We start from the raw sequence: 23,581 nt of genomic DNA, 5'->3' as shown, positions 1-23,581 counted from the left end.
GAGCATCCTTATTAAATTTTTTCTTAATTTTTATTATTACTTTAAAATTTTATTTATTTATTTGACAGAGAGAGAGATCACAAGTAGGCAGAGAGACAGAGAGAGAGAGAGAGAGAAAGGGAATCAGACTCCCTGCTGAGTAGAGAGCCCGATGCGGGGCTCGATCCCAGGACCCTGAGATCATGACCTGAGCCGAAGGCAAAGGCTTAACCCACTGAGCCACCCAGGCACCCCTGGAGCATCCTTTTACATGCTTATTCTCCATTCACATATCATCTTTGGTGAGGTGTCTTTTCAGGTCTTTGGCCCATTTTAGGGGGCCAAAATTTGGGTCAATTGTTTTCTTATTGTTGCACTTTAAGTATTCTTCACATATTTTGAGAAACAGGTCTTCATCAAATAGGTCTTCTGAAAATATTTTCTCCCAGGGTTTGGCTTTTCTTTTAATTCTCTTAACAGTGTCTTTCACAGAGCAAAACATTTTTTTCTTTTTTTTCTTTTTTAAGATTTTATCTATTTATTTGACAGAGAGAGATCACAAGTAGGCAGAGAGGCAGGCAGAGAGAGGAGGAAGCAGACTCCCTTCTGAGCAGAGAGCCCAATGTGGGGCTTGATCTCAGGACCCTGAGATCATGACCTGAGCTGAAGGCAGAGGCTTAACCCACTGAGGCACCCAGGCGCCACAAAACACTTTTAATTTTAACAAAATCTAGCTTATTTTTTTCACAGATCATGCACTTGGAGTTGTATCTAAAAAGTGTTTATTAAACCCAAGGTCATCTAGATTTTCTCCTATGTTATCTTCGAGGAGTTTTATGTCTTGCATTTAAGACTGTGATCCATTTTGAATTGATTTTTGTGAAAGTTGTGTTTTTTTTTTTTTCCAGTGTAGGTGTCCAGCTACTTGAGCAGCATTTGTTGAATAGACTGCCTTTGCTTTTTTCCTATTACCTTTGCTCCTTTGTCAAAAATCAGCCGATGATAGTTACATGGGTCTATTGCTGGGCTTTCTTATGTCCCATTGATTTATTTGTCTGTGCTTTCACAAATGCCACACTGTCTTATTTACTATAGGGTAAATAAAGTCTTATTTACTTTATAGTAAGACTTGAAGATAGTAATGTCAGTTCTCCAACTCTGCTCATCAATACTGTGTTGGCTATTTTGGGCCTTCTGCCTCTCAGTCTAGAGTTCTGAACCAGTTTGTTAATAACCACAAAAGTCACTTGCTGGGATTTGGATTAGCTCAGCGTTGACTCTATAGTCAAGTCAGGAATAAAGGACATTTTGACAATATTGAGTCTTCCTGTCCATAGACATGACTCTATTTATTTAGTTTTTCTCTGATCTTGTCAGAGTTTTCTAGTTTTCCTCAGTATAAATCTATAACAGAACAGCAAATACGATCACTGAGACATTGGGTGGGCAGCAGGAAAGAGAGGCAGCCAAATGAGTCTCAAACTCACCGCTCCGAAGGCAGAGAGAACAAGGTTGAGACTATATACATATTGATGAAATGGGCGGGAAAACAACTCTTCATGAAGAAAGATGGAGCATGGAACATATACGGAACATGCGCCCCAGTTCACTTTGGGGTGGAGACTTCACACCAGAAGAAGGCAAAATTCAGCCCCTGATGTCAGGAAGTTAGCTTAGGACAAGATGCGGCATGCTGTGAGAACTGGTGTAAGCTGGATGGGGTCTTGGGTTTGTTAGCTCGGGTAAGGAATGCACGGTCTTGCCTGTTCATAAGCTGGGCCTTATCAGTTGACACTGAGTCCAGGTTTCTGCAGAGAGAGCTAGTGGATGTGCCAGTGGGGTCAGAGGAGATACAATAGCTGATTAGGGAGAAACAGTTCTCGGAAAAACAAGCTTTAAATTTTCCTGCTTGTTTTGACCTTATTAGCCCTGTGGGACACTCAAGGTTTTAGATATTACCCATATTTTGTTACATTTATACCCAAATATTTCATTTGGGGGAGGTTCCAAAATAAATGGTATTACGTTTTTAATTTCAAATTCCAAATTTCAAATTCATTGCTGGTATATGGAGAAGTTACTGACTTGTGTATATTAACTTGATAACCTGCAATGTTGCTATCATCTTTTATTAGCTCCAAGAGTTTGGCAGTTCTTCTGGATTTTCTGCATAGATGACCATGTCATCTGCAGGCAAAGACAATTTAATTTCTTCCTTGCCAATCGATATACCTTATATTCCTTTCCTTTTCTTTTCTTATTGTCTTATTGCTAGGAATTCCAGTTCAATGTTGAAAAGCAGTGGTAGACCTTACACTAGTTAGAATGGCCAAAATTAGCAAGACAGGAAACAACATGTGTTGGAGAGAATGTGGAGAAAGGGGAACCCTCTTACACTGTTGGTGGGAATGCAAGTTAATGCAGCCACTTTGGAAAACAGTGAGGAGATTCCTCAAGAAATTAAAAAATAGAGCTTCCCTATGACCCTGCAAGTGCACTACTGGGTATTTACCCCAGAGATACAGATGTCGTGAAAAGAAGGGCCATCTGTACCCCCATGTTTATAGCAGCAATGGCCACGGTTGCCAAACTGTGGAAAGAACCAAGATGCCCTTCAACAGACGAATGGATAAGGAAGATGTGGTCCATATACACTATGGAGTATTATGCCTCCATCAGAAAGGACGAATACCCAACTTTTGTAGCAACATGGACAGGACTGGAAGAGATTATGCTGAGTGAAATAAGTCAAGCAGAGAGAGTCAGTTATCATAGGGTTTCACTTATTTGTGGAGCATAACAAATAGCATGGAGGACATGGGGAGATGGAGAGGAGAAGGGAGTTGAGGGAAATTGGAAGGGGAGGTGAACCATGAGAGACTATGGACTCTGAAAAACAATCTGAGAATTTTGAAGGGGTGAGGGGGTGGGAGGTTGGGGGCACCAGGTGGTGGGTATTAGAGAGGGCATGGATTTCATGGAGCACTGTGTGTGGTACAAAAACAATGAATACTGTTGTGCTGAAAAGAAATTTAAAAAAAAAAAAGCAGTGGTAAAAGGGGACACCCTCGCTTTGTTCCTGATCTTAATGGGAAAGCTTCAATTTTTTCACCATAAGCCCAAGGTTAGGTCTAAGCCTTTTGTAGATTTCCCCCTAGTTAGCTCCATGTAGCCTGTCTCATTACTCAGCATTAGACCTTCCTTCTGGCAATCATCTTCAGCCCTCTCAGCCCACATCAATTACAGGTGGTTATATCTAATTTTGGAGCTAATCTGGACTAATCCAGAAGTCTGCAGATAGCAGAATGCCTTTACTAATGGGGCTTGGAATTAGTATTTGGTGTTTCTAGACTAAGTCTTGGGCATTTTCATGGTCCCTGAGTAACAGATTCCTCCTACGTGGGATTTGTTTGGCCCATAAAATTCAATGTCCATTTTACATCCCTCAGTAGCACCTTAGCTAACTTTCATTTTCCAAAGCTGAGTAAACCAGGTTGGAGCCATGACATCTAAGTGGTTTTCTGCCAGCCTCACCACGCTCCTGCAGGAGCGTTTGCATTTCTGTGCCAAAGTAGACCAGCCACCCAAAATTCAATGCAGCTCTTACTTAATTCTACTATTGCCATTTTGTTACAATTCCTGCTAACCCATCCCATCTGCGGGATCTGTCCCTGGGGTCTACAGCCCTTATGATACAATGTACTTTAGAGAGCCAGACTCACAGTTCAATCAGTTTCATTAATCTAGGGACTATTTCCTCTCAAAATTATTAGTCTCATCATGCCTTTCTTTAGTTAATGATTCCAACTTTGTCTCTTTTCACCCTAAAGTTATTGCCCCAGAAAAGGATGTTAGCATCGTATCTCATCCTAATTCCTTAGAAATCAAGCCAAAATTCCTACAGTCTGCAGAGTCCCGAGATAACTCACATAAAAAAAAAAAAAAATCTCAGTGCCATATTTATAATTTATGCCTTCTATGAACAAATTAGGTTACCATCACCATCTTGGTGTCTTGTAAATCTGTATTTCCAGCCTAGATCTCTCAAGGTTGCAGATTCATAAATTTAACTTCTACCTTCCACCTGGATGGATATCACACTCAACATATCAGATAATGAGATTCATAGTTTTCTCTTCTGGCTTCTCCCAGTTCCTTCTTTAACAGCAATTACAAAAAATCCTGCTTCTCTGTATCTGACCCATCAATCTAATTGCCTAAAGTAGAAACCTGTGTTTCACCTTCTGTTCCCGCACACCTCACACCCAGTCAGTCAGTCCCATTAAATCGCTCTCCTATTTCTTGAGTGTGTTTTCTCTCCACGCCATTGCCAACATCTTAATTCATGCCACCCCCACAGTAAACTTCAAACTCCTTAACATTGCATAGCAGATTTTTATCTTAAAGTGTTAATGTGCATTAATCCATAGTTTCTATCTTCTTCCTGCCTTCTCCTGTAACAAAAAAAGTTGGCTAACACATGAAAGGTAAAGTACAGAGCATATAAACTTTTACATATTGAGAACAATAGGCTCATGTCAGATAAGCTATTTACTCTAACTCATAGCTTAGTGATTTAAAACTAAAAAGTCTATATGGTAAGTAATAAGTAAAATGGTATTTATTTTAGCAAGTTGCCAGGCTATGTAAATATAGTATACTACATTACATAGTACAAATATAGTATACTATGTATATTATTATAATAATAATGTTATATTAATAGTGTTTTTATAAGGTAAGAGACTATAAATACCTCATTATTTTTGAATGAGGAAAATGATTGTTGAGAAACTAGTATATGGTCATAGAGCCAGGATTTGAGACAGTCATTGGCCTACGGAATTTGGGCCCTCTGCCATGGCACTCTGCTATTTCTCCATGTATGACCTATGGACACTGAAACTTTTTAATTTCCATAGCAAAACTTCTACTTGTTAATTTTAGCACTATTTAAAGTTATAAAACATTATTCATATACTGGAATACAAACCATATAGCGTATCTGGGCAAGGAATATAGTCCCTCTGTAGACACTTAACAAATTCCGGAAGCAATGTCCTTATAGAAGAAGGTTTCCCTGTATGTATATGCAGGGAGACACACAAATGCTAATATTCCACATTATTAACCCTACCTAAATGATTTACTGGATGCACATATGGACTCTACCTCATTGCTCTCCACTTGTGAATATATTGCTTTGTACTGCTCTGTGCCGTCCGTCCATGAAGCATGTCACTTGACAAACGTTTCCTCTGCAAGTAGCTAGTACGATTCTTAAGGCCAAGAGTAGTATATTCTATTTTTTTTTTTTTTACTGCAATGAAACCTCCCTCAGTCTTCACACTAAAGCATCAAATCCCTCCAATTCTGAATTTCCCTCGAGCTTCACAATGTTCTTCTGAGCTTTGATGTAATGTAATTTAACTATAAATGATAAGGCTGTCTAAAATTAAACATATTCACATCATGTCTGGCAGGAACCTCAAACTCTACAATCCCCAAAACCCAAAGTAACTTTTTTTTTTTAAACTTTTTATTTTTTATAAATATATATTTTTATCCCCAGGGGTACAGGTCTGTGAATCACCAGGTTTACACACTTCACAGCACTCACCAAAGCACATACCCTCCCCAATGTCCATAATCCCACCCCCTTCTCCCAAACCCCCTCCCCCCAGCAACCCTCAGTTTGTTTTGTGAGATTAAGAGTCACTTATGGTTTGTCTCCCTCCCAATCCCATCTTGTTTCATTTATTCTTCTCCTACCCACTTAAGCCTCCATGTTGCATCCAAAAAATAGAAATGGAAGGAAAACTTCCAAACTCATTTTATGAAGCCAGCATCACCTTGATCCCAAAACCAGACAAGGATCCCACCAAAAAAGAGAGCTATAGACCGATATCCTTGATGAACACAGATGCGAAAATACTCAACAAAATACTAGCCAATAGGATTCAACAGTACATTAAAAAGATTATTCACCACGACCAAGTGGGATTTATTCCAGGGCTGCAAGGTTGGTTCAACATCCGCAAATCAGTCAATGTGATACAACACATCAATAAAAGAAAGAACAAGAACCATATGATACTTTCAATAGATGCTGAAAAAGCATTTGACAAAGTACAGCATCCCTTCCTGATCAAAACTCTTCAAAGTGTAGGGATAGAGGGCACATACCTCAATATCATCAAAGCCATCTATGAAAAACCCACCGCAAATATCATTCTCAATGGAGAAAAACTGAAAGCTTTTCCACTAAGGTCAGGAACACGGCAGGGATGTCCATTATCACCACTGCTATTCAACAAAGTAACTTTTAAAAAAAATCAAATCTATGCCTCATTTTTTTCCCCCCTTCAGGAGCAGAAAAAAAATTTTACCCATAACTTCTCACTCCTAGTCACCAAATTCTAAATTCTCCTCTCACAAATGCCTCTTCTGTCACCCATTTCTCCTCTCCACTGACCCTGACCAAGTTCAAGCCACAGCCCTCCCTCACCTGACCCCCAGGACCGCATCCCAGCAGGGTGCTCCGAATTCAGTGTGTTCTTAGAAGAATCCGTCCTTTGTATTCCTGTAACTACGTGTCTGAACACGTGACGGGCGCACACGTCCTCCTTCGGAGCAGCTTAGGCGAACACAGTCCTTACACGTCGCTCAAAACTCTCTGTGTCAGCAGCCTTCGTTCCAGTCCGCGGGCCACTCGCGGAGAGCGGTGTGTGTCCCCGAACACCTGCAGGAGCGCCCTCAGATCTCCTCCCCCGGCTGTGTGTGCACGTGCATAGGTACCCGTTTCGTTACACGGAGTCGTTATCGTTAATCCCATACCGGGGGCTACTCAATGCAAGTGGGACCACAGCCGCCGTGCCCCATAATTTACCCGGACAGAGGCTGCGCGCCGCTTGCAAGCAGCGTCCCCGTCGTTTGGGTGGGCGGCAGCCAGGAAGCCCCCCGGGAGTTAACTGCTCGCTGCCGCCCTCGGCTCCGCAAGGGGAGTCCGCATTGACTTTCCGTTTTCCTCGGACTGGACCTGACCTCAAAACTGCAGGGGATCGGCACGGGTAAAAACGCGGACAAAACAAAGGAAGAAGAAGTCTGATTTCTTGCCACCACATTACCATGCCTCGGTATGACCTGTAATTGTGTTTACACTGAAACCTGGAAAGCAAAAGCACCCGTCGCGCAGCGATAAGTCCCAGAGCCGCCGCAGTTTAGACCCGCGCGGGGCAGGGGGAGGGTACGGGCTTAAGTCTCGCGAAAGAGCAGGCACGAGCGCTGTGGGCTCCCTGTGTCTCGCGAGAACCAAGCTTCGGCTCCGCCTTCCACGGCGAGTGGCCGCGTCTCCAGGGGCAACAGCAATGGCTGCGTTGTTCTCTGAGCGGCTCTTCTCGCTGGAGCTGCTCGTGGACTGCGTGTGTCTAGAAGTAGGGCTGCTGCTGCCGCCGCCCCTGGCCGAGGTGGAGGAGGAGCAAGAGGAGGCCGAGGAGGAGGGGGAGGGGGCATCCCCACCACGGCCATCGCGCGACTTGTGCCCCGCCGTGGCCTTCTGCCTGCTGGACTTCCCCACGCTGCTGGTTTACCCTCGGGAAGGCCCCGGAGCCCCAGTCCCGGAGCCCCGACCCGGCCTGGTCAGCTTCGGTCGCGGCAAGTCCTGTCTCTTCCGCCTGCACCCCGCCACCCTGCAGCAGCCAGCTTCTTTGGACCCTGCTTTACACCTTGCTGCTGCTGCTGCTGTCCCCCGCCCCCACACACCCGGGCGTCCCACGCCCGCCCCGCAGCTCCTCGGTGCTTGCAGCATCTCTCTGGCTGCCGCCGCCCACAAGGTCCTGGGGCAGGCCGCCCTCGGCTGCTCCCACGGCCATCGAGGGAGTTTCCCTCTGCATAACCAAGTTGGGGAGCGGATTGGGGACATTGCCCTGGGCTACCACTTAACCGATTTAGGAAGCAGCTTGTTGGGGCATCTTGAGAGGCCGGTCGCTTCTACCGGAGGTGGGGTGAAGCACAGAGAGATCGGTTCCCAGATCCCGCAGGAAAAACCAGCAGCCACGCTCAGAAGCCAAGAACAAGACATGCCGACAGTTTTCTCGTGGTTTTAAAAATCCCAAAAGCACAGAAGGGTTTGGAGGAAGGAGCTTTCCCCAGTAAGACCAATTCTGGTGACACGGTTTCTGTGAAGCATGGCAAAACCAACTTAAATTCCAGTGATGTGAGGAGCGTTAGCCCCCCAAATCAGGAAGTCACAGAGTTAGACATCGAAACAAACACATTTTGCCCCCCTCCTCTGTATTACACTCATTTGACCCAAGAAAAGATGCCCCCTGTGCAGGGTACAATCACCATTAAGCCTCAGATAAATGTACCTGAGGAACCGGATGGTATTTGTGTGGAGGAAAACCGTGCAACTGCCCCCAAACATACTGATTTTCTGAAACGTACTAATTCTGGGGAACATGAAAATCCTCCAGTGCCCATAAATCCTCCACACGTTCAGGATGCAGGAGCACGTGACCAAACTTTAGATCATGTTCAAACTGAACAAAATAGAATTAATACAATAAGGCAGCTGCCTTTGTTAAATGCCTTGTTGGTTGAGTTGTCCGTGTTATATAACCAACCTGTGGCAGGCCCTACTCAAATACATCCTCACTTAGCCTGGTTATATATATAGAACTGAGGATAAGAAGTCACCAGAATCTTCTGCCAAATGCACATGTAAATCTGAATATAAGGATAAGCTTCCTGTGGAGGGAAATGAAAAGTCAGTGAATCTTCAGTATAAAAAGAACCAAGTCGAATATCTCAAAAAAGGTAAACATTTTGAAAAGAACAGTGGAGACCCCCCCCAGAAGAGTCCCAAGGGGGAAGCTGCTTTACAGTTTAACAGATACACTTAAACTACATTTAAAGCAGACAAATCCTGATATGTTGGTAGTACATGAAAGAAGAAAGCAGTATAGAAAAATGCAAGCACAAATGTTGGGTGCAAAACTCAGAATTCCTTCATCCAAAGTTAAATATTAAGCTTTGCAGAACAACATCAGAAGCCACGCCAACTTCCAAAAGACGAGTGTTTGGGTTTAGATGCATCTTTTGCTGAAAACAGTGATACCTCAAAGCAAATCAGTGGAGTTTTTGATGACCCTAGCACAACTAAAGAAACTAAACTGAAATGTGCAACTGAAAAAACTGTAGATTGTGGTGAACATAGAATAGATAATGGTTTATTGGAAGAAATTGTAAGGCCTGCAAATTCCACTGTTCCACAAGGGTTTATGCATGCAAGTATTTTGGAAGGAAAAGTAGAAATGAAAGTCCAAAGTCCATGTGTTTTCCAACAAGTTGCAGTTATTGACAGAACTGTAGTAGATAAAGAAATGGAAGATAAACAGGTCAAAACCACTGATGATGACATTCTTAATGATGATGTCGGTGAAGATAAACCATGTAAAAATAGTTGCTCTGAAAGCATCTCAGAACTCAGGTATTCCGATGACTTTACCAGCCCTTGCTCTTCTGAAGATTTCTCTACCTCTGAGGAAACTAGCAGAATTTTACAAACTCATGATAGCAGTCCCGGGTCAGAAAATCCAAAACATAATCAATATACAAGTAAATCTAGTGAAGCAATACTGTCCAAATGAAAAAACAGCAGTGAAAAGAGTTCTGTTCTTAGCCTGCCTTTTTCAGCTGGGTCGCCAGTATACGCATGTAAAAGATCTCATATTTCAAAGATTAAAGATAAAAGTTTGGAGGAAATGTCTAGTATCTCTACCAGTGATTTATCTTCATCACATTGGACTGAGGAGAAAGAAAACCAGATAGATCGAAACAGTATGCATAATACTGAAGTTCTAAAGAGGGGTCAGGACATCCCTACTAAGCTTAAAACAAGAACTGGTTGCAAGTCTTCAGAAAAAAGCCAGTCACCTCGGACATCACAAGTGAGTTCTTATCTGCCATCTAACTTGTCGCACCTGGAACTTAATGTCCTGGACAGCAGTGCACCAGATCACTTTGACAAAGACGATGAAGTTGCCTCACTAAGTATTTACAAGCAATGCAAGGATATTTGCGAATTAGTGATGAATAAACTTCCAGGCTATACAGTGTGAAAATACGTGCTTTTAAAAAACATTTTATTTTTGTATAACCTATGTGTACCGTTAGTGAAACAATTTTAAATAATTTTTTACATTATTTTAGTACATAAATTACATGGGTAATTTTTAAAGAAATATGTTATTTTGATGTCTAGATAGTATTTATTAAGTTGAACAATATTAATCATGAAATTACCTTATAACCTAGGTGAGATTGAAGTTGTTTAATCTTAGAAGAATAAAAGTATCTTTCTAAACTCTGAAAAAATCAGTCATCCTAAAGCAGACTTCAGGCACACCATTAAAAATGAAGCCTAGTTAATAAGGATAATCTCAGATTCTAACGGGAATAAATCATTTGACAAATATCGAAGAACTTACTGTGTGAAATGCACAAAGGTACAAAAATGTTTAACATACAGCCCCTGTAGGTAGAGCTTACTGTTTTACACATATATGAATTCTTTAGGGAAATCTTTGATATATACACATCACATACCCCAATAGGTAAAGTCCTTTTTATATGTCATCATGTGCTCTACTTTTTTTTTTTAATGCAGTTTGTGTGATCACTTGATTAATGTTTATCTTCTTAAGTTTTGCGAAGGAAGGGACTGTATCTGTTTTGCCCACCAGTATATGTTCCTGGTAGCTAGCACAGTCTGGCCTTGGTTGGGGTGTGATAAAAGCATGTGTTGAACAAATTAATGAAGGCCACACATTTAAAATAACCTGATGGGAGCCAATAGAATTAAGCAGTCAAACAAGCAAAAATTCTAAGAATAAGCAGCAGAAAATCCTTATTGGAAACATGGTTATTTGACTACAATATTTTTGTTTTGGTGTCTATAAACAGTATTTGGGAAAGGAAGCTAAGAAAGGTGTCTTCCAGTTTCTTATATAGAAATTCAGTCTATTGTTGTCATTTCAGGTTGTTCCATAGTTATTTTTAAGGTATGCAAAGTTTGTTTTTATCTAGTGATCATTTCTTTATAATTTCTTTCATTGGTTTTGTACTTAGACCTTATTGTGTTCAACTATTTACATGTAATTTTTATGTATTATATTTTAATTTTTATACTTTTAATATATCTGATCTTTTTAGATATATGGAGTGAGGCCCTAATTTTCCTTCCTTTGTAAGTAATCAAATAACAATGCAGGTATTATTCTTTGAATGATAGTAAAATTTAGAAAGGTGGTAAAAGATGAGGATACTATATTTTGAGAAACAATATGCATGAAAGAAATATGAGAATGAACATAATGTACTCATGGGACTGAGAAAATATCTTGATTAGGATGGTAGAGTGGTAGAAAGGATATTTGTTGAGTAAGAAAAGTCCCCGATCGTAGGGAGCTTTAAATCCCAAGCATAATAATAAAGACCTAAGCAATCGAAACAAAAGAGTATTTTAATTTACAGTTGAGCACCAATACGTGGTCATGGCAGTTTGAATATTAGAAATTATTGAAATAATTTCCTGAAGGCACAGAAATTATACCAGTAAATGTTTTGAAATATGAAGTGCTTCTTAATGGCTAATGGCTATGATCTTAATTTTCCAGTTAATATAAAGCATCTAGTGTATCATCTCAGAAAATCAAAGTAATTTAATGCTAGGTGTTATAGCTAAATATCAGCTTGGTGTGTAAATTGTTAGCAATTTTTCACTACTATGGAAGAGAAAAATATAAGCAATAATGTCAGAAACATTAGAGAAATAATTCCTTAAAAATCAGCTTTTATTTGATTAGGAGTAAGTCATTGCCTGTGATGAGAATAGATGAGAAAAATGATTAATTCAGTATGTCTGGGGTACAACAAAGACTAAAGCATTAATGTACTTTAGATTACAAAACTAAGTAGGTAAATAAGATTCTCTTCAAGTCGCTCCAATGGTATTTATTTCTAGAATTGTGGTGTTAGTATTAATAGCTTAATTCTAGTGAAAAATACTTCTTTTCATGCATTTAGTACTTTTTATTTTCAATATATCTTCAAACTCTACTTCCTGTTCTAATTCTACAACCTAGAAGCTTAGTTTTTTAAGAATATCATAATAGATACTATTCCTGAAATGTTCTCTGTACCCTGAATTACTTAAAATCATTGAAACATGAAATAGTATTTCAGGCTCTTAAATAAGGGAGACCTGTTATTTAATTGTTTGTAAAACTAAGCTACTGCAATTCAGCTTTTCTGAATAGCATAGATAGCTGAGCTGCTGTGGGAAAAACTGAATGGGAGAGGATCTAAGAAGCAGTGTGCCACAAAATGTTAGGACCTTAGGAGGCAGCTGTCAACAGTGACAAGTCCTTTGAGCTGTGACACATACACAGATTCTGAGAGGGCTCTGCGGATGCATACAATATGTTGGTTTTTCCCTCGGTCATAGGTATACTGCCCATAGCTTCAGATACAAGGAACAATGATACTGAACTTTCTGCCTTGGGCTTCTGGCTTTCTGTAGAGAGCCACCCCTTCCCATCTCAATTAATTTTTATTTTCTGCATATAAAGGCAGTGCATTTGTCACAGAATTATTTGGGAACCAAGCTTTTATTTTCTGCAAACATAGAGTTAAAGATCATAAATAAACAAAAAACACACCATGGTTAGAAAGGCAAAGGAATTTCATAACAAAGCAAAATATAAACAAGATAAACAATATTTACATTTGTCCAATCATAAACTGTCCTTGGGCCTAGAGGTATAGCCATCTCTTAGGCTACTTACACTTTTATTGGTATTAGGATAACTGGAATTGTGCAGAATGATAATTTACGTGCCAATATTTGCTGGATCCTTCTCATTTTTAACCTAAAACAATGCAAGGAAAACATGCTTAGTCAAAGACCAAGGCATTTTTGCTATTTTTCTCCAGAAATTTATCTGTCATTCTAGGAAATAACAGATTTCAGGAAGAGCATCATTAGGTTGGAGTGCCTAGCCATAGGAATATAATTACTTTCTTGTTTTTCAAATACTTATCTGTTATGCTAATAATGTGTATTAACTCTAGAAAAAAAATAGAAAATTCAGGTAGAAGTCTTTGCTACAAAATTGAAGTCTTTGCTACAAAATTGTGTATTAAGGGAAGGTTTTGGTCTTTCCTTCCAAAACCCCAATGAAATCACTGATGTAAAAATAAGAATGAAACCTTAGTAGCCCTGGAGAACAAGGCAGATGCTGCTGGAGGACAGGACCATTTGAAGAATTTCTGGAAGATAAAATGCTGGTGGAATAAGGTTGATGAAAAATGTATTAGAAACCTACCCATCAGCCTTGTCCAGGGTGGGAGCTGCTGGAGAAATGAGAAGATAGGGTTTGTTTTCTGAAGAACCTCAAATATACTTCAAACGAAGTCGACTTAGAAATAGAAGCAGGTCGTGGGCAACTTGGGGGCAGAGCAGAACTGAGGATGTGAGAAGCTGGAGCCCAGCTAAAGGTTTATCTACTAGAAAAGTTGTTGGGATCAAAGAGAAAACTAGTATTTTTGCTTTTTGACACCAAAATGTTTTTATTTTTGTTTTTGTTTTTAAGATTTTATTTATTTATTTGACAGAGATCACAAGTAGGCAGAGGCAGGCAGAGTGAGAGAGGAGGAAGCAGGCTCTTTGCCGAGCAGAGAGCCTGATGTGGGGCTCGATCCCAGGACCCTGAGATCATGACCCAAGCAGAAGGCAGGCACTTAACCCACTGAGCCACCCAGGTGCCCTGACACCAAAATGTTTTTAAAACATCTTTTTCAGTTTTACTGGGGAGACCACTAACACTTTAATCCTGGCCTTTGGAGATGGACGAATGGTAATTTTCATCCTTGGTCATGTTATATGAATTCTTGGAGACTATTTCTTCACTATAGGATTGGTTTGAAGATTGAACCAAATTTACCTAGCAAATGGACAGTGAATATGCGTGTGAGTGTTGAGGAAATTTAGAACTACAGAGACTATACCATGGTATCTGTATTTCTGTCCTAGGGGGCCCTATATTTTTAATTAAAATCTCAGGAAATCAACTCTTCAAAAGATTTGAACAAATTTTCCATGGCACAACAAGGCAAACAGATAAAGCATGGAGATAAAGCAAGACAAAACTTCTGGCCAGGGAAGAAGACTGTTTAGGACAGAGGGCAGAGCCACAAAACCACACAGAAGAAGGAGCCCTTCTCAGAATATTAAGCAGGGGAGCATCTAGCTTTGTACAGAGTATTAGGCAGTGGTGAGAGAAGGGTTTGGAGGGAGAAGGGGATGCAAATTTTCCTTTCCATTCATTAATAAAGGGAATTGAGCCAGGGCATAAGTAAGGACAAATTTTTTTAAAATAATAAAGCAAACCTATGTGCCTTGGACTATAGGAGGTTGCGTTAAAAACGTCTTTAAAATTTGTTTTAAAATTTTTCTTTCTGGATATTTCAAGTCTTTCTATAGTAGACGCAGAAAAATATTTGCCCCTTTATACACCTTGGAAGTGATGCAGTGAGTGGGGAAGGAGCTGTGAAAAATCAGTCATAATGAAAGAACCAGAAACTTTGAGAATGAGTTGGGAAGAGATGAGACAGCTTTCAGATCAGATATTGGAACCGAATAGGGGGATCCATGGCAACAGGAATCAAAAGATTCAGGTTTTAGTAAAGAATATTTGTGTGTGTTTGGGAACAGACCAGGGTAGGAGATCAGCCAAGTTTAAGACAAGTTAACAGCTGAGGTCATATACCATAAAGAAAGAATGTGGGTTGGAACAGGTCTGAGTCAGTAGCTAAGTTACTGTAGGATCAGAAACCCATACTTGTAAGCTTGACGACTAAGAATATTATCAGTTTTCTTCCTTTTTTGTTTCTTTCTTGGTTTTAATATAGTTCTTTTTTTAATTTTTTTATTTTTCCAGCATAACAGTATTCATTATTTTTGCACCACACCCAGTGCTCCATGCAATCCATGCTTGAAGGATCTTTTAGTTGAGCTCAAGAGTAATAGGAAATGGATTGGGCTGTACTCCTAACTGAGCTAAAATCCTAACAGATGAGCAGTATACTCCCAGGGTCTACATACTGAAAGACAAAGAAGATATGAGGGCTCTTCGAAAGCTGCTCCTTTCTATCCAAAAATTTCTCCTTTACTTATCTCTTCTGTCCTGGAAAGCTTGAAGTTTTTCCTTTTGATTTATTAAGGGTAACTCTTCAATTTCAGGGCTTACATCCAACAACTGTGTGGAGTACTGTATTTCATGCTTGTGATTTCGATGTCAATCCTGTAGACTGAATTGGGACTGAATTCTGGACTCAGAATGACATAAAAAACAATGAATGGATTGCTTTAGCTATGGAGGAAACTATTGTCAGAAGATTTGACAATAAATGATTAATGATTGCTTACATATCCAAAATTCTTATGAATATTTCCAAAAACTTTGGGACTGTATTTGTTAACACGAGGGAAAAATATTTCTAATCTTCCAAAAAGAAGGTCTGAAATATGAACATTGGCTTCTCATTAGCAAAGTACTCTCTAACCTGGATATTCTCTGTAATAGCCAAAAGCCAAGTATTTAAGAGGACAGACCTATTTTCAGATGGAACTTCCTTCCGTTCCAATGCTCCTTTTCTGGAATATATGATTTCATGGTACTCTCTTGCTGTATCACTGATCACAGCATGAGCTTATTCTGTCAATCTCTCAGAACCAGTGCTAGAGGTAGGATTTTACTAAAATCATGGTCTAGCTTTTCACTGGAAATAGATTTTTTTAAAGTATTTTGGTTATGTGGTCTCCATTGTCATTAACACTAATACTTCCTGACTCTGATAAGCACTTTACAGCTGATGAGGAGCTTCCAGAATCTGACATCATCTTCAGAAGAATCCTATGAGTAAGCATTAATATAGACAAGGAAGCTGAGGTTGTTTTCCATATCCATAACCTTTCTCATTGCCATAGAAAAACTGAAAGGCCCTTAGTATAAATATTAGGAAGTTAATATTCCTTCATTATTTATATCATTTCCAGAGTCAGAGTGGATAGCAAGAACCTATAAATAGATAAAGTTTAATTTTGAACTTTATAAACCTGTGCTGTATTTCAGACCTCCCTATTATTTTGGTGTCTTCTGTTTTTATCTTCTAATTCAGTTGTTTTTACTAAACCAGGTGTATGCTTTTCTGCATCCACAAGGAGGAACTCATCCTTATGCGGAGACTATGATTATACTCTAAAGGAATCCAGGTGTGGTATTAAAAAGCAGCTGAGAGTGTTAGCCAGTTATTGCCAGAAAAGAAAACTTGAATTCAAGGAAATTTGGAACTAGAAATGATTTTATGAATCATTTAATTCAGCTCCTTCATATTACAGAAAAGGAACATGGCCCCAAGAAATGGAGTTTGCTGGTCCCTCACCCACTATAAGATTATTTCCATTTGAAAATGCTACTTCATGTGTCAAATGGGAAACACAGAACCCAAATTGTATGTCTGGATTCTAGAACATTTACACTGAAACCACTAACCAAAGAATTAACTCATTCAGAGATGTGGGAATTTCATCCTCTGTGTCACAGGAAAGGCATTATGTTTAGGACCAGGGGCAGGCCAATCTGTTAGAGTCCACACCCCTGCTATAACCTTAGGCCGGTCCCTCAAGGACTCAGTTTTCACATCTGTACAATGGAGAAATCAATGATATTTATAAGATTATAAGGATTAAATGAGGAAATATTAATGATTAGCAGAATCCCTGACACCTATGAAGATATATTGGCCATCATTATTTCCCCAAATCTGGTAACATGCAGACTTTTTCCAGACGGGTCAGCTTATTGGTAATACCAACCTTTACATTTTTCCTCAAGCCAAAATTGTCTCATCCATGCTCTGAAGCACTCTACATTTCCATTGCTTACTTTTCCACATTCTTGAATATACAGCTTTAGAATAAATATTAATACCAGGGCAAGTCTTCTTAAAGAACATTTTGTATCATCCAAAAGTTCAAATTAACTGCCAGAAAGCTGTTATAAATTTTAATTTTTTAGTAACTATTTAGTAATTACTTAGTAACTACTTAGTAATTACTTAGTAACTACTTTAGTAATTACCTTGGATACAGATATCTCTTAATTTTTTAGCTTGTTTCTAGTCTTTCTTTTCCTCCTTTCCTCTCCTGCTTTTTCTCTCCTTCTCCTTCCTCTTCCTCTCTCTCTTTACATTTTGTGTTATATATGTGTCTTATGCAAAATGATATTGAAGTATAATATTCATACATGTAAGTGTGCAAAATATGAGTGTGGTTCTGTGAATTTCCTTAAGGAAGGTTTTTGTGTAACAGCATCCGGATCAAGGAATAAAATATTTCACAACCCTGTCAACCTCCTCATGCTCCATTCCAGCTGTTCTCTCCCCTCACCCAACCATCACAAAGGGAAATGCTATCCTGCACTCCAACATCTAGATAGTTCCACAGGCCATACCGTGTGCACACTTCTGTGCCTGGTTTCTTTTGCTCAATCTTATGTTTGTGATTCACCCATATCATGGCATAGAGCTGTAGTTTATCATATCACATTGTTTTCTGATTTTTCATTGTGCTTGTACATCCCAATTTACTATATATGCTACAGCTAATGAGCATTTGGATTATTTCTAGTATTTTAGTATTAGGAGTCATGTTGTTAACAGCCCCAAGTTCCTTATCTTCTCAGTTATTACTTACTCATCAGTAGGCCAATGGCAGAGGGTGTTGATAGAATGTGCAAGTATCAAGAGGTGAATAATACAGTTGAGTTAGTTTGGTTTGGGGCAGGGTTTCCACAGTCCTTGTGCACATAAACATTACAAAATAACAATTGTATCATTTTGATGATTCCACATACAAGTAAATGTTTTAGTAGTATTTAAAACTGGCATTGCAGAATATAAAGATGAACAGCAAGATTTATGTGACTCATTTAAATTCTTAATTTATCTTTAACTAGAAAAACACTTCATGGCAGAATTTTAAGATGATCCCCAGAGATCTAGGCCTTTGTAATCTGCTTCTAATAGAATATGGTGGACATGAAAGGGTTTGGCAGATGAAATTAAAATCCCATATGAGTTAAATTTAAGTTAATAAAAAGGGAAATTATCCTAGGTGAGCCACACCTAATCAGGTGAACACTTTCAAGAGAATTACAAGTGAGAAGCTCTGTGACCTGCATTTCTGAATTCTATAGCTTAAGAGAAATGTGTTCTGCCAACAACAGTGTGAGCTGGAAAGATGAGACCCCAGCCCCACCCAAAAATGAGATTGAAGCCTATGAAACCCTGAACAGAGGACCCAACTTAGCATTCCTGGAGTCCTAACCCACAAATAATACACAGGTGCTCTTTTAAGTTGCAAAGTTTATGGCAATTAGTTATGCAGCAATAGAAAATTAATACAAAACGCCAAGAAAAATCACCATGAAAAATCAAGAGAGACCCTGGAAGAAAGGGAAAGGCTCTATACTTAGTGACTTTTCCCTCTATTTTGAACAATTGAGTCCTACATTTTGACTTTTCATGGAGCCTCCCCAAATTCTGTCACTGGCCCTAGCTGTTACTCCAAGCTGGTAAAAGGCAATCCAATTACCTACAGGCTCTCCTCTGCATTATCTAAATGTACATAATATTTGGCACAACCTTTTTGGGCATGGTTGGTGTGTATCATACTTGAGAATACTGTGCTGAAGGCTACACATTTCCTCTCAAGAATCTGAACATTATCTTTTAAATTTTAATTTTGCAGTCTGAACTAAAATGCCTACATATCACACTAGTGACGAATTTGGCTTCTGAAACTTTTGTACAGAATTACAGCAACTCTTTGGAGGTAGAATCAGTATAATTATGCATACAATATTTTCAGTGCGTAGCATAAAATTATTGAACAATACATAACCATTTATGAACTGTATTCTTGTCAGTTACAATGATTCCTATGGATTTTTTTTTAAGACTAACTCTTTCCACAATGCTTGCTCAGAACCAGTTGCAGACTTTTACAGTACTATGTCCTCAAAATGGTTTGTTTTGCAGACATTTGGGGGATAAGTATGTGTAACCAGGAAGGCCCACTTCCTTAGTTTAGGGTGCAAATATGATGATTATTCTTCTATATTCCAACAGATTGTGCCCGCTCCATATACTCATGTTAGCAGGAGGTCCAGCATAAAACTTTGAGAACTGTACCACCCCCAATGTCCAAGGTCTGAGAAGCTTACTTTGTCTCAATTAAGTGGCCTGTCCTACTTACAGATGCCAGGCCATGGGACTTGCCCACAAGCTGGCCTTGGTGTTTGGCTTCATTGGTTCCCATTGTTGAGACAGTGCTGCATCCGAAGTTTGTCTCTCCCTGGTCCTGACTCCAACTCAGTTCACGAAGGTACAGTTATTTTGGTTTTTACTCTTAATCTCACATTCACAGGGTGGCTGGAATACCTTCTCCCTGATGATCTAGATGTTCCACAGAGCAAGGATCACAAAGACAGGTCCTTATTTTTCTCATTTCCTTTGGGGTCTTTAGGATCCTTTCCTATGAGAGAATTTGGACATATATTATCCTAAAACATCAGAATTCCTAATAATTTCAAACATCTAAAGAGAAGGACTCATGGTTTAATCCTGTTCTTCCCTAGCCCCTATCTGACGCCCACCAAATTTACTTACCTTCTCCATCTCCATCAAATCACAAGAAGGTTCTCATCCTTAAGGCCAATTAAAAAAAATGGATGTGTATTCTACTTAAATTTACAAAACTAAGAGGGATCTCGCTCTTGACAAGAGTCCAAGAACTTCCCTAAGGAGTCTTCTGTGTCCCATTACAGAAAGGTAGTTGGCAGTGCCAGAGAGCTGAAACTAACCTTTTCTGTGCTGGGCATCTTCTCCTGTTGAGTGTTGAGAATGTCTTATTCAGTCTTGTCTCTCATCCTCATCCCCAGCAAGGAGCCTACTATAGTGGATGTTGTACATTTTGGATAGATGTTGTACAATTGAACAGAAGCAATAATTAAAGCCAGTATCTATTCATAGTTGACAAAGTAGGATAGTCTATGCTTTGTCTGCCTTGCTGCTTAGCTACGTGCTACCCTGCCATCCTGAAATTTGTGGTCTGGGACACTAGTAATGGTGATCCATGAAACCCCCTCACTTAGTTTAGGGTGCAAATATGATGATTATTCTTCTATATTCCAACAGATTGTGCCCGCTCCATATACTCATGTTAGCAGGAGGTCCAGCATAAAACTTTGAGAACTGTACCACCCCCAATGTCCAAGGTCTGAGAAGCTTACTTTGTCTCAATTAAGTGGCCTGTCCTACTTACAGATGCCAGGCCATGGGACTTGCCCACAAGCTGGGACACTAAGGAATAAACCAAGACCAAAACTCTTTGGTTGATTCCTCCAACCCACTCTTTTGGCTGATAATCTTTAGGTCTACCTGGGTTAAGAATAGAGGTGAGAACAGAGCAGGAAGATAACCTCTGACCCTTCTGGATGTCACCTCCATTCTCCAAGTTCATTCTGGAGATCGGTTACGCAAGCCGACTCCCCAGAAGCTTGTGTGCACTTTTGCAGGGGATGTTTTCCAGGCCGACAGCTCCTTCAACATATGGCATCTCCTAAGAAGCACCAGAAGATTGAAATATTCTCATCTCTGTGCTTCGACTGCATTTCTCAGAATAGCTTGGTTATAAAACTCACAACAAATAAAACTTCCTTTAACACTCTCAGGGTGTTAGGAAGAGCTAGACTGTGGTGTGTATTTAGACGACTTTGTACCTAGATTTAAATTTTTAACATTCCCTTTATAGGCAACCAGTTTCATTGTGGGCATTTTAAAGAACAGGAGTGTAAATGAATATGTTTGATCTCAAGTTGGCAGACCCATTCACTTGTTTTTATCATGTAATATTTTAAACATTCAGAAGAAGAAAAAATACAACTAATACAACTAATTCCATTGCCCAGATTTAAGCCAGTGCTGGCCTTAGGGTCTCTCCCTCTCTGAGGGTCCCTCCCTCCCTCTCCCTGTCATGCTCCCTCCCTGGTGAACAAAACATGCAGATACAACAGGCAGCTCCCTTGTTTTCTCCCCCATTTCTTTGTTTTCCCTTCCAGGGGATAAACATTACTCTGGGGTTATTGTGTTTCCTTCCCATTCCCGATGGAATAACCAACCTACAACATGTAGGTTGTTTCCAGATTTTTCTTATTACTAACAATGCTGCAGTTAATATTTTTCTTGTCCCTCTGTGCTTGAATTTCTGCAGGATTTTATACCTAAATAGAATTGCCAAGTTCAGCGATAATACACATCTTCCACACTGCCAACTCTCTCTCCAGAGTGGTTGAACAACTTACTGAGCCACCAGCAGCATGAGAATTCTTCATATTCCACTGCAAAACTTGGTAAATACTAGACATTTTAATTTTTCCTGCTATATTTAGCTACTCTAGCTTTACAGTAAGTACTGAAACCTAGAAAAGCAAGTCTACTCCCTTCTTTTTCTTTTATATTGTCTAAACCAGCAGTTCTCAAACTTTTTTTTTGTCTCAGGAACCCATCACACCCTTAGAAATTACTCAGAGTACTCCAAAGAACTTTTGTTTACGTGGATTCTTTCCATCGATATTTACTCTACTAGAAATTGAAAGTGAGAAGTTTTTTAAATGTTTAATGATGACTTCATTTAAAAGTGATATTAGTAGACCTTAGTATAGCATGTGAACACAAATAACATTTTTTAATGAAAAATAAATAAGTTTCCAAAACAAAAAGCTTAAAAGAATGGCACTGTTCTATACTTTTGCAATTTCTTTAATGTCTGATTTAATAGATGACAGATTCTCATATCTGCTTCTGCATTCAGCCTATTGTGATATCAATTACCTGCTATGTAGCTTCTGGAAAACTCCACAGCACACTAGTGAGAGAATGAGAATGAAAAAGGCAAATAATGTTTCAGCATTTTTATGAAAATAGTTCGACCTCATGGACCGCTCCAATACCCAAATGGTTCACACTTGAAAAATGCTCTTTCTAGACTATCCTTGGTCCTTTTACTTTTGAAATTTAGACTCAGCTTATGGGGTTCAACAAAATATCATAAAATATTATTTAGGTTGCATGGAATTTAGAGATTAATTTGCTAAAATTGACACATTCATTATATTGGGTATCCATAAACACTGTAGATCATCTTATAGCTTTAAATCCTTTCCAGAGTCCTTCAATAATGCTTTAACATTTTGTCTTATCTTAGATTTGTATGTTGTGATTTAATTAATTAAATTAATTACATGTATTTGGGGGGCACCTGGGTGGCTTGGTTGTTTAAGTATCTGACTCTTGATTTCAGCTCAGGTCATGATCTCAGGGTCATGGGATCAAGCCCCACATCTGGGTCCATGCTCAGTGGGGAGTCTGCTTGAGATTCTTTCTCTCTCCCTCTCCCCCTTTTCCCCCCTCATGCTATTTCTTTCTCTCCCTCAAATAAGTAAATCAATCCTTTAAGAAAAAGAAATACATTTTTTTTAAAAAACACATATTTTCAAATTGGCTGTTTGCTTGTATGTAATTTAAATGGTATTGATTTTTGTGCATTAATGTTCATTCCAGCAACCTTCCTAAGCTGCTCTTCTTCCTCCTCCTCCTCATCTTCCTTCCCCTCCTCTTCTTTTTAATGACCTATCTATAGGTTTTCTTGGTTCTTTTATGCAGACAACCACACTGATCTAAAACATGGTTTTAAAGCTCTTATACCTCTTGGGGGGGTTCAGGGAAAGATAGGGAGTATTTTGTGTTGGCAAGGACCTCTTCTTGCCATACATTCGTTAAGAGCTGAGCTGAACTCATAGATGTCAAAGTGGGCAGTTAAAACAGGACAAAATTAGAGTAACAATCCAGTCACACTTATAGTAGAAGCAAAAATCTAAGCTGGAAAGGAGACTGGCTCCACCAGTGTTTAGTTTTTCCTGCCAAATGACACCAGGCTCCCACCATTTGTGGACCCAGGATGGTGAGGGGAGGGAGACGAGACAAGGATAGGATGGTCCTGAAGACGAAGTCAGAGTGGACATGAGGAGCTTCAGTCACCATGCTTACACAAAGGTGGTCTTGGCAGATCACCTGAGACAGACCTGGACAGAGGAACCCCCAGTAAGGAGGCTGCTGATTGGAGGCCATTAGGGAAGGAATGCAGGTCTGCATAAAAGTACTGGGATAGGGCTGCCCTATGACCCAGCAATTACTCTACAGTGTTTTTACCCCAAAGATACAGATGTAGTGAAAAGAATGGCCCTACACACCCCAAAGTTTATTGCAGCAACATCCACAATAGTCAAACTGTGGAAGGGCAGAGATACCCTTCAACATAAGAATGAATAAAGAAGGTGTGGTCCATAGATAGAATGGAATATTATGCAGCCATCAGAAAGGATGAACACCCACCATCTGCATCAACATGGATGGGACT

General features: G+C 39.5%; 1 protein-coding gene and 1 long non-coding RNA gene across 2 annotated transcripts in view; one reads left to right on the top strand and one right to left on the bottom strand.

The window, feature by feature from the left end:
• LOC309859750 overlaps window positions 1-23,581 on the bottom strand; it is a 154,362-nt gene that overhangs the window by 23,342 nt on the left and 107,439 nt on the right. The window lies entirely within an intron of this gene.
• On the top strand, window positions 6,489-11,196 carry LOC309859720 (microtubule-associated protein 10-like). Its single transcript, XM_082720776.1, is given in 7 exon segments — window positions 6,489-8,023; window positions 8,025-8,043; window positions 8,045-8,650; window positions 8,652-8,822; window positions 8,824-9,001; window positions 9,004-9,626; window positions 9,630-11,196. Coding segments are annotated over 7 exon segments (2,745 nt in total). The 5' UTR covers window positions 6,489-7,346; the 3' UTR covers window positions 10,101-11,196.

Source organism: Mustela nivalis (assembly GCF_964662115.1).
Source record: "Mustela nivalis genome assembly, chromosome: 2".
Classification (NCBI taxonomy): domain Eukaryota; kingdom Metazoa; phylum Chordata; class Mammalia; order Carnivora; family Mustelidae; genus Mustela; species Mustela nivalis.
This window is presented reverse-complemented; position numbering and strand designations above follow the sequence as displayed.